Source organism: Scyliorhinus torazame, chromosome 26 (genome assembly GCF_047496885.1).
Source record: "Scyliorhinus torazame isolate Kashiwa2021f chromosome 26, sScyTor2.1, whole genome shotgun sequence".
In the NCBI taxonomy this organism is placed as follows: domain Eukaryota; kingdom Metazoa; phylum Chordata; class Chondrichthyes; order Carcharhiniformes; family Scyliorhinidae; genus Scyliorhinus; species Scyliorhinus torazame.
Genome location: NC_092732.1, coordinates 15,549,591 through 15,561,265, shown reverse-complemented (window position 1 = coordinate 15,561,265; position 11,675 = coordinate 15,549,591). Strand labels below are relative to the sequence as shown.

The window sequence follows — 11,675 nt, the reverse complement described above, 5'->3', positions numbered from 1 at the left end:
TAGTTCCTGTGGCAACGAATTCCACAGGCTCACCACTCCGTGGATGAAGATATTTCTCGTCATCTCTGTTCTAAACGGTCGACCCGGTATCCTTAGACTGTGACCCGTGGTTCTGGATACAACCACCATGGGAACATCCTTCTAGCATCAACACTGCCCAGTTCTGTTACAATTATATAGGTTTCTAAGTTATCTTCCCATTAGTTCTGAACTCCAGCGAATACAATGCTAACCGACACAATGTGCCCTCGTACGTCAGTACTGCCATCCCAGGAATCAGTTTGGTAAACCTTTTCTGCACTCCCTCTGTAACTAGAACATATTTTCTTCTATAAGGAGACCAGAATTGCACACAATATTCCGGGTGTGGCATCACCAAGCCCTTTATAATTGCAGCAAGACATCCCTACTACTGCACTCGATTCCTCTCGCATTGATACCGCCTTCTGCAACTGCAAGCTTACCTTCATTGACTGGTGTATGAGGACGACAAGTCTAGTTGCACGTTCACCTTTCCCAATTAATGGCCATTCAGATAATAGTCTGCCTTCTTCTTTTTGTTACCGAAGTGGGTAACTAGCTTTTGTCAAAATTTAACTGCATCTGCCATTCTTTTGCCCCGTCACTCAACTTGTCCAAATCATATTGAAGGATCTCTGCATCTTCCTCAACGCTGAAAATTGGCGTCGTCTGCAAATCTGGACAGATGACATGTTGTTCCCTTATCTAAATCATTAATATTTCTTGTGATTAGCTGGGTTCACAGCACCTATCCCTGAGCTACCTCGCTAGTCACTGTCTGCCAATTTGAGAAAGACCCGTTAATTCCTACTCTTTGTTTCCTGTCCAAACACTACTACCAATCCCATGTGCTTTAATTTTAAAAGCTAATCTTTCATGCGGACTTTTGTCAAAAGGCACTGGCTCGCTTCATCAATCGTACTAGTTACACCCTCGAATAATTCCAGTAGATTTGGCATGCATGATTTCAATTTCATAAATCCATGCTGACTCTGCCCGATCCTGCCACTGTTTTATCTGCTGTAAAATCTTTGATGATGGACACTAGACTTTTTCCCATTACTGACGATAGGTATACCAGTGTATAATTCCTTGCGTTCTCTCGATCACCCTTTTCAATCAGTGGAGTTACATTAGCGAACCTCAAATCTGCAGCAACTGCTGCACAGTCTCTAGAATCCTGAAGAGGACCACCAATGGATCCACTATTTCAAGAGACACGTCTCCAGTACATTGGGATATATATTTTTAGGCCATGGGGATATATCAGCATCCAATCCCATCAATTTCCCCAACACCATTTCTCTGCTGATATTGATCACATTCAGTTCCTCCGTCTCACCAAGTCCTGCATTACCCAATATTTCTGGTATTTTATTTTTGTCATCTGTTGTGAAGACAGAACCTAAGTATGTATTTCGTTGCTCAGCAATTCCGTTGCTCTTACAACACATTCTCCTGTTTCTGCCTGTCAGGTACCTTTATTTGTTTTCGTCATCCTTTTCTCTTCACGAACCAATAGAACCTTTTACAATCAGTTTGTATAGATGTGGCGAGGTGTTTAAAACTGCTGCTTCACGGCGCCGAGATTCCAGGTTGTATCCCGGCTCAGGGTCACTGTCCCTGTGGAGTTTGCACATTCTCCCCGTGTGTGAGTGGGTTTCGCCCCCACAACCAAAAACATGTGCAGGTTTAGTGGATTGGACAAGCGAAATTGCACCTTAATTGGCAATAAATATATTGGGTACTCTTATTTTTAAATTAGGTTTTTATTTTCCATGCAAGATCACTTTCGTGCTCTATTTTCCCCTTCTAAATCAATCCCTTGACACTTCTTTGCTGAATTCTAAACAGCTCCCAATCCTTAGACCTGCTGTTGTTCTCGACCAATTTATATGCTATTTCCCTGGATCCAATACAGTTCCTACTTTCCCTTGCAAGCCATGGATTGACCACATTTCCCGTTTTACTTTTGTGCCGGTCAGGAAGAAACTATTGTTGCAATTCTACCATGCGCTCTTTCAATGTTTGCCATTGCCTATCCACTGTCATCTCTTTAAATTACATTCCCCAATCGATCATAGACAATCATACCTCATTTCATCGTAGTTTCCTTTGTTTGGATTCACGACCCTTGTGTCAGAATCAACTGCCTTCGTCTCCATCTTGATTTAACATTCCAGCATATTATGATCGCTCATCCCCAAGGGTCTCGCACAACTAGATTTCCAATGATTCCGTTCTCATTACACAGTTCCCAGTCGAGCATAATCTGTTCTCTAGTTGTCTCCTCAACATATTGATCCAGAAAACCAAGCCTTGTACAGTCCAGGATTTCTTCCTCCACGGTATTGTGGCCTATTTGATTTTTATTCTATATGCAGAGTAAATCACTCAAAATGATAGTTGTTCCTTTATCACATGCGTCTCTAATTTCTTTCTTAATGTCTTTCCCAATAATTTCACTGCAGTTAGGGGTCTACATATGACGCCCACTCATGATTTTTGTACCTTTCTGTTAACCAGCTCCATCCATACAGATTCCGCATTGTTAGAGCTGAGATCACTACTTGAGAGATCCGAGGGCTCAACATTCTTCCCAACTCCCTATATTCTGCTTTTTGGACCACATCCCTTTTTGAACTATGTAGTTGGTACCGATGTTACCACGACCACTGGCTGTTCGCCCTCCCTCTCCAGAATGCGCGGTAACCGCTCAGAGACATCCTTGACCCGAGCATCAAGGAAGCAACATAACATCCTGGTGTCTGGTTTGCGGCCACAGAAACTCCTATTTATTCCCCTTGCAATTGAAATGTGCATTCTCACACATTTTATTCCTACCTTTTTATTCCTGCAGGCAAATAAACTGCCCCCGAGTATCTAGGAAGCCTTCCACGGACCCTCGGATGGCATAATCTTCTCCAGGTGGAGAAATTCTGAGAGGTCAGAAAGCTCGACTCTAGAAGTATGTTTCATTTGTATTTGGCTTTGCTGGTGTGGGGTTGTTTCTTTCAATCATCATGTTACATTCACATGGTTTTCATTCATCAATAACACTAGATTTAGACACAACCTAGTTTCATAGATAGATAGATAGATAGAAGTTACAGTGCAGAAGGAGGCCATTCGGCCCATCGAGTCTGCACCGGCTCTTGGAAAGAGCACCCCAGCCACGGTCGACACCTCCACCCTATCCCCATAACCCAGTAACCCCACCCAACACTAAGGGCAATTTTGGACACTAAGGGCAATTTATCATGCCCAATCCACCTAACCTGCACATCTTTGGACTGTGGGAGGAAACTGGAGCACCCGGAGGAAACCCACGCACACACGGGGAGGATGTGCAGACTCCGCACAGACAGTGACCCAAGCCGGAATCGAACCTGGGACCCCGGAGTTGTGAAGCAATTGTGCTATCCACAATGCTACCGTGCTGCCCATTAATACATCCATGACCATTACTTTGTTTCATGAAATGTTTTGTTGTTCAATATTTGCTTCTCTCGACCCTCTCATAGAGCTTCTCATTTGTTCATTGCGAACCATCCTCAATTCCTCCGATATATTTTACGGTATGTTTGCCCTCTATGTTAGACCTACCTAAATGCATTTCCTGACAATTGTCCGGATTAAACTCCATTTGCCATTTCTCTCACCAAGTCGCCAAACTATCTATGTCCTGCTGCATCTTTTGACAATCCTGAACACTGTCTGCCATTCCACCAAACTTAGTGGCATTAGACCTTACTAATCAGACCGGCTACATTTTCCTCCAAATGCTTTATGTATCCGACAAACAACAGAGGCCCAAACACAGATCCCTGTGGAGCCCTAGTTGTTGATCTCCAAATTTCTTTCTCTGTCAGTCTGGCCTCAATAAAAGTTGAGACGGATTCGCACGTAAGCAGAAGTTATTTATTTAGCTTGCAAGCTTGAATCATCTTACAGAAATGTAACAGGACATCCAGCCTCTTACACTCCAGAAAACGACTGAACTAACAGACAAAGGGATCTCTGCAAAATCAGTTCAAATGGTATCAAGTTTCACATACTCGACGGACATAGGTCAGCCTATGTCCCTCCTGACCTGTTCGATCTATTCTGATTGGCTCACTTCCAATCCCTTTCTCTGGCCCCTATCAATGAAGCATCACCCTCATAGACACACCTCTTCCTGCTTTTTCCATGCGGTCTCAAATTCCTTTGTCCCTAACTGCAAGAATCAAAGTGGCTTATTTCTACATTACATTAACTAGTAACTCTAAAGTAACTATTTTATATCACATTCGTCATTCCCTCCTTTTATCATTCCATGATAACCGAACTATCCAATCTATAGCTATGGTTCCTCATCTAAAAAGATCCGTCGCTGCATTTCCAATTCCTGTCTTAGCCCCCCTTCATCTGCCTCACCCTCATGGATTTTAACAGTTAAATTTTTTTTCTCGGTGATTGGGGCGGTGATCTGATCTAGTGCACCCCGCATTCTACCCATCACACATTTAAGGATGGCCAGGCCCACAAAGATGCAGCCGATAGCTACCACTAGATACATGGCCATATTTATCAACCAGTCCTTCCATCCTCCAAATCCCCAGTTACCCCAAGAGTCAGGATCCTGCATCCCGTCCAAGTGATCCCGTATGCGATCCATAAATTTAGTAATGTTAGCAGTCAAGTCCTGAATCCCCATAATACACTTGCCCTGTACTATGGCGCATACCCCACCCTCACGGGCCAGAAGATAGTCAAGAGCATACCGGTTCAGCATTGCAAACAACCGTAGCTGAGACAACTCCTTGGTTATTGCCCCGAGGGCTCCCAAGGTTTCATTTCCCAAGATGGTAAGGCCGCAAATAAAATAATTCCGATCACTAACAGCCAAGGAACCCCCCACACCTCCCAGTGTCAATACGCTCAGAATGCCCCACCCGGCTGAGTGGCCCCGGTTGGGTGCAAGAACCTGAGGTTTTTTCCAGTTCTCGCAAAATTCAGCAGAGACTGCCCGGCGTGCTAACTGATTATGCAGGTTCCACGCCGAAGGGCAGGGGACTGTGGTAGGGACTAGAGTCCCTATAGCAATTCGGCGGGGAAATGGGGTGACAAAACGTTGGTCGCCGTACCATTAAATAAAAAGTAGTATCCTTGTTCCGTGTGGAGACTAGCATCACAATCAGCATATCGGTTGCGTAAGGACCTCCCAGTAGCCCAGTTTATCCAATTTTGAAATGCCCATTCGGGCCGCCCAGCAATGCAGAAAGCCCTATTCCCAACAGTGATATGAGAGACATTCGCCCAGCCACAAAGGAGCTGGAGGCCAGCGTTCAATGGAACGCAAGTGATGTTGTAACAAACGCATTGGCCAGACGCCTGGGTGATATGGCACCTCCTGTCCGTACAGGTGGGAAACAGACATGTTATATTTGTGTCCACCTCTACCAGCAAACAGCCGTACCCTTCACTGCTGAAGCAATTCTCGTACGACCGGGAATCCCTATTGGGAGTGAAGTGGCTAGGTATGTACGCCCTCCACCGTCGCAGCCTATCATACTGTGAATGGGGATTACCCCGAGGAAGGGGAAGGCAAATAGCCGGTGGTGCTGAATCCGGATCGTAAGGAAGAGTGACTTGCTCGGGCAATGGCTCGGAATGCTGACAATGAACCACCGTTTGGGGAGTGCCCCAAAGCGGTGAAACAGAAAATAACCTAGACACCGCTGCGGGGTTTGGGTAGCAGACAACCCGTCCCTGGCCATACAGACGGTGGTAAATCTGGTAGAAGAGATTCATACTACCCGGGTTTTCCTCAGTTTGGCCTTTAATTAACTTAAGTGCATCTCCCGGTAACCTACGTTCTAGCTGTACTTCCCTTCTCACACGCCCCGTCCTCTCTCTAGTCCCTTTCTCTTTCTCATGGTCTCTTCCTACACTCTTCTGACAGCCTGATGTTACATTTATTGTACCACTTTTAACACATCCAAAATCAAATTTACATGTATTCCAAAAACAAGGCAATGTCCATATAATGTTCCCTTCCCATCGCCGGGACCGGTGCAGCTGCTTCATGACTCCCGCATGCTCCTTAACTTTGATGACCTTCCATGAGTCGATACCATGTCCTCGTATATGGGGGCAGTGAAGAACATCACCTTTGCATAGGTGATGTATCCTTGTAGATTGGTTGGGGCTACACAGATACATAATATTCCCCTTTTCCATGTCCATCGCCAATAACACGCCAAGCGAAGTGAGGCCAAATATCAGACAGACGATGCGTAGCCACTCCATCATGCTCCACACCTGTAAAATAGCACTGGAGAAGGGAGGCAGGTTAGTATCCGACCTTTTACAGTAGTGGAGATGGACTCAATTTTTTTAGTTTTGAGGGTCTGATTGTGTCTCTCAACCACCCCGGCTGCCTGTGGTCTGTAAGCACAGTATAACTGCTGGCGTATGCCCAACTGGGAGCAAAACTCCTTGTTAATTTGTCCAATAAAATGAGGCCCATTATCAGAACTTAACTGAGCTGGTATACCGTACCGGGGAATGATTTCCCTCATCAAGACTTTAACCACAGTAGCAGCTTTACTATAGATAGTCGGATACGCCTCGACCCATCTGCTGAACACATCCACAATGACCAAAACATATTTGTAACATTGACACCTTTCCAACTCAATTTAATCCATTTGGAGCGTCTCAAAGGGACCACTGGGCAACGGGGTTTGCCCCTTCCCACAAGGGATACCTTTTCCGGTGTTATATTGCTGACAAATCAAACACCGATTACTGATACTTTGGGCCAACCCCTGCATTTTAGGGTGCCACCAAGTGTCCAGCAACAAATCACTAGTCCCCCGAGCCCCACAATGAGTTGCAAAGTGTACACATTCGATGACCCATAAAGCCAGCACATCAGACATACAAGTCTGATGTGCAGGCGTGGTCCATAAAGAGGAAACAGAATCATATGTACAACCAAACCGTTTCCACATTTGTTTATCACTCTCAGGAGCGTCCTCCTGTAACCTTATGACGTCTGGCATTGGCTTGTCAGAAGCAGACACATTCATAGTAGATCGTTTAGTCTGACTTAACATTTTAGGCACCATCACTTGCTGAATTTGTGCGGCTGTGCGCGCTGCACAATCTGCTCGTTCATTACCAACGTCAACTGGGGTTGTACCATTCGTGTGGGCAGCGCATTTAATAACGGAAATCTGCGCTGGCAGAAGGAGGGCCTGCAGTAGGTCATTAACTAAACCCCGGTGGGATATTTGACCACACATAATCATGTCAGGTTGTTCTGACGAAATGTCACTCAAATCGCCCCTTATTGTGGTAGTTTCCTGAATCAAGGCTAAACAGTCGTGGCCAGGTGCGACTTCATGGACAGGGGGACCACTAAGAAAACAGGCTGGATTGATAGTGGTACAGTATTTAAATGTCAGACGTGGATTGTTCAAAAGGTATATCTCATACCTATTCTGACGAGCTGCGGTAAGATGCTGACCATTCGCCCCATATCCCTGGCATGGTACTGGTCATGGACCTGACGTGTAATATGAGGGCTTACCGAAGCTGACTGTGGCCATAAATGTGGTGATATTGTAACAAAATCGGCTGTACCTTCTTTTCCCGTGACTGTGGCTGTAACCTTGACTGGCCATTCGGTCTCAAGTAATGGCCGGTATTTGTCCTCCAACTCCCTGTTTCGTCCAGTTCTGTCATAGGCCAGGGTAACGTGATGCAGTGATAGTGGCTGTTCAATGTCTAACGTCCACCACTGGGGGGTGATAGAAATATAGCACTGTTGTCTCATCCTCCTCTTCGCTGATCCACCCACCCAAAGTCACTATATTGGAGCTCCTGCTGGTAAACTACCATTTCTGCCGCTTGTTGGGATCGCAGATCATCCTTTTTCATTACATACTCAGTCTTAACCTTTGTAACTGAGCCTCCTTCTTGGCCTACACCCTCCTTCCAGTAAAATCTGACTGCCCTTGCCATCTGGGAAGGGTCGTTCTCTGTCCAATTCATGTTATTACATTTCACAGCAGTAACCACAGAAGGTGGTAGGCAATGCATTAACATAGCACAGTATTGAGGGGAATTCTGACCAGTTTGATACAGCAAATCGCCTGACTGCCCCCGGTAGATTTCATTAAAACGCCCCAGACATTCCTATGGCTCGTCAATCTTCCTAGGTTTTAGGTCTAAGATAACAGAAAGATTTATGGGCCTTTGAAATGTGCTATTCAACGCATTCAAGATCTGTGTCCTTCTTTTCTCTATTTGCTCTCTTTTTTTTTTTAAACTTAAAAATGTTTGAAAATTCAAATTGAATTACTGCAACTTGCAAGCTTAGCTCTGATCTCAACTCAGAACTAAATTTACAATTTGCTTAACACAAACTTGTATAACATTTACAACTTAATTATTTCTTTATCTTAACAATTTTTCTTTTAACAAGTTTTTTTCTGTTACATACACATAAGTATTAGCAAAATCAACTATCATAAGTATTAGCAAAATCAATTATCATCTCCAGATTGACACTTTTTAAAATGGTGTCCATGATCTTCTTTAAGTTTCTATTAATCTCCAGATAAAATGAGATAAACCTTATTTCAAGTAAGTAAAATTTAAGATTCTGGCAATTTCAATCAATTGCTTTCGAAAATAATAACTTTTATCAAAGAGGTGGAGAAACCCACTGGTTTCCTTTAATTAATTCAAAACGTAACTTTGCTGGTGTTCACTGACTCAAAGGAAAGGTATCCGATTACACTGCAGACTGGTGCTGTTATCTCAAGGCCTGAGTGAGAAGCACTGTCTGTTTTCAACTCCGCCTGCTGCTGTTAACCCTTTGAGAGACTTCTGCTTCAACCTCACAATCTCAACTAGACCTCGGAACTTTACAGTCCAAGGAGACAATTTTAGCTTAATCAACTATATATTTAAAACACTCACACATAGAGTTGAACCATCTTCAGATTTAAAAACAGTTATACTGGACTGAACCCCCATCTATTGAAGTCCCATCAGCCCCTGAACCCATATAATAGACTGAACCTTTATTATTTAAAGTCCCATCAGCCTCTGAACCCTGATAATAGACTGAACCTTTATTATTTAAGTCACATCAGCCTCTGAACCCTGATAATAGACTGAACCTTTATTATTTAAGTCACATCAGCCTCTGAACCCTGATAATAGACTGAACCTTCATTATTTAAAGTCCCATCAGCCCAAAACCCTAACCCAAGCCGAAACAACAATATGAAATCCCATCAATTAAAGTGCTAATCCCCAGACTGATCTGTGATTTCGTCGAGGCGGTCTTTCTGTGCCAACCGCGAGTGACCAGACTAATCAGACGATAAGAAGAGGGGAACAATCAATGCTGGTCGTTTTCCATTTCTACATTGAGGGCCCTTTGTTCCCGTCCTCCTGTTCATAATCAGTCTAATTCTGATTTCGCAGTTGGATCAGGATCGTCCAGAGAAATCCCGGGTTTCGGCACCAAATGTTGATCTCCAAATTTCTTTCTCTGTCAGTCTGGCCTCAATAAAAGTTGAGACGGATTCGCACGTAAACAGAAGTTATTTATTTAGCTTGCAAGCTTGAATCATCTTACAGAAATGTAACAGGACGTCCTGCCTCTTACACTCCAGAAAACGACTGAACTAACAGACAAAGGGATCTCTGCAAAATCAGTTCAAATGGTATCAAGTTTCACATACTCGACGGACATAGGTCAGCCTATGTCCCTCCTGACCTGTTCGATCTATTCTGATTGGCTCACTTCCAATCCCTTTCTCTGGCCCCTATCAATGAAGCATCACCCTCATAGACACACCTCTTCCTGCTTTTTCCATGCGGTCTCAAATTCCTTTGTCCCTAACTGCAAGAATCAAAGTGGCTTATTTCTACATTACATTAACTAGTAACTCTAAAGTAACTATTTCATATCACATTCGTCATAGTCACAACCTTCCATTCAGAAAAAACACCCGTCTACTGCTACCATTTGCCTCCTGTGACTAAGCCAGTTCTGTATCAATCTTGTCACCTCACCTCTGATCCCGTGTGCAACCTTTTGTACCAACCCACTATGAGGCAACTTGTCAAAAGCTTTACTGGTGTCCATCAAAACAACATCGACCGCCCTCGCCTCATCAATCACCTTTGTCACCTCGGAGTGATCACGACCTCCCCTTCACAAAACCATGCTGTCTATCGCTAATGAGTCCATTTGTTTCCAAATGGGTATAAATCCTGTCCCTGAGATTTTTCTCCAATAATTTCACGCTACCGACGTGAAAGTCAGCAGCCAATAGTGTTCAGGATTATCCCCGCCACCTTTCTCAAACATCCGTACCACATTAGCTATTTTCCAGTCCTCTGGGATCTTACCTGTATCTATTCAGGATATAGCGATGTCAGTCAAGGTCGCAGCAATTTACTCCCTTGCTTCCTTCAGTATTCTAGCGTAAATTCCATAAGGCCCAGGAGATCTATCTCCATTAATAACTTTTAAAACCCCCAATAACTGCTCATTTTCGATGTTAACATGATCCAGACTGTCTGCACACTCTACCAAGAATCATCTTCCACACGGTCCCTTTCTTTAGTGAATACTGATGCAAATTACTCATTTAGTACCAGGCCCATTTCCTCTGGCTCAACACATAGATTTTCCCCATTTCACTAAAGTGATCCAATCCTTTCGTTGGCCACCCTCTTGCTTATTCCCTCCAATATATCACAGTGTTCCTCCTGGACTAATATATCAGCATTATTTATTTACTTTGTAAACACAGAGGCAACGCAACCATTTAAAACCATTCCCATAGCCTCTGCATCAATAAACACTTTCCCAATTCCATCTCTGATAAGTCCCACTTTTCCCTAATGACCCTTTTACCATTAATCTATTGGTAAAAAAATATTTACGTTTCGTTTAAGTTCATTTGCTATTTTTCTCTTGCCCTCTCTTTGATTGACTAATTTCCCTTTTGACTTCGTCCCTGCACTTTCAACACTCGTCCAGGCTATCTGAAATGCCTCTCGCACACTTTCATTTTCTGTTTGATCTTCCTCTGAATTCGTAGAGTACCAAGGGTGTCTAGGTTTGGCAGTGGCACTCATATTCTTGGAGGGGATCTGTCTACTTTGTACATTAACAATCTTGCAATGATGCCATGCGATAGATATTTACAGAGCCAAGGACTGTTCAGTAATTCTCACTGACCTGTGCTGTCCCAGTACTGCCCTATCTGAAACAGTCAGAGGCAAGAAATAATACCGTGGGATTGCTATTCGCACAGAGACTCTCCAGTAATTCTCACTGGCATGTGCTGCTCCAGTACAGCTCCCTCTGGAAGAGTCAGAAAGAGGCAATGGTGTGACAGAATGAGATTGTCCAGTAATTCTCACTGACCTGTGCTGTTCCAGTACTGCTTCCCCTGAAACAGACAGACGGGTGCAATGATGCCAGGCGAAACATGTTTTCACAGTTTGAGAATGTCCAGCAACTCTCACTGATCTGTGCTGTCCTGGTACAGCTCCCCGGGAAACAGTCAGAGAGAAAATAATGATACCATGGGATAGATATTTACACAGAGACTATCCAGTATATTTTA

At 43.9% G+C, this 11,675-nt stretch overlaps 1 protein-coding gene across 1 annotated transcript; it reads right to left on the bottom strand.

Moving 5' to 3' along the window:
- Window positions 1-3,954: 3,954 nt before the first annotated feature.
- Window positions 3,955-9,990, bottom strand: LOC140402905 (uncharacterized). The gene is made up of 2 exons (XM_072490539.1): window positions 9,668-9,990; window positions 3,955-6,340 (listed from the first exon to the last, which is right to left on the bottom strand). Exon 2 carries the CDS (start codon window positions 6,316-6,318, stop codon window positions 5,101-5,103), a length of 1,218 nt encoding a protein of 405 aa, XP_072346640.1. The 5' UTR covers window positions 6,319-6,340; window positions 9,668-9,990; the 3' UTR covers window positions 3,955-5,100.
- Window positions 9,991-11,675: the final 1,685 nt, after the last annotated feature.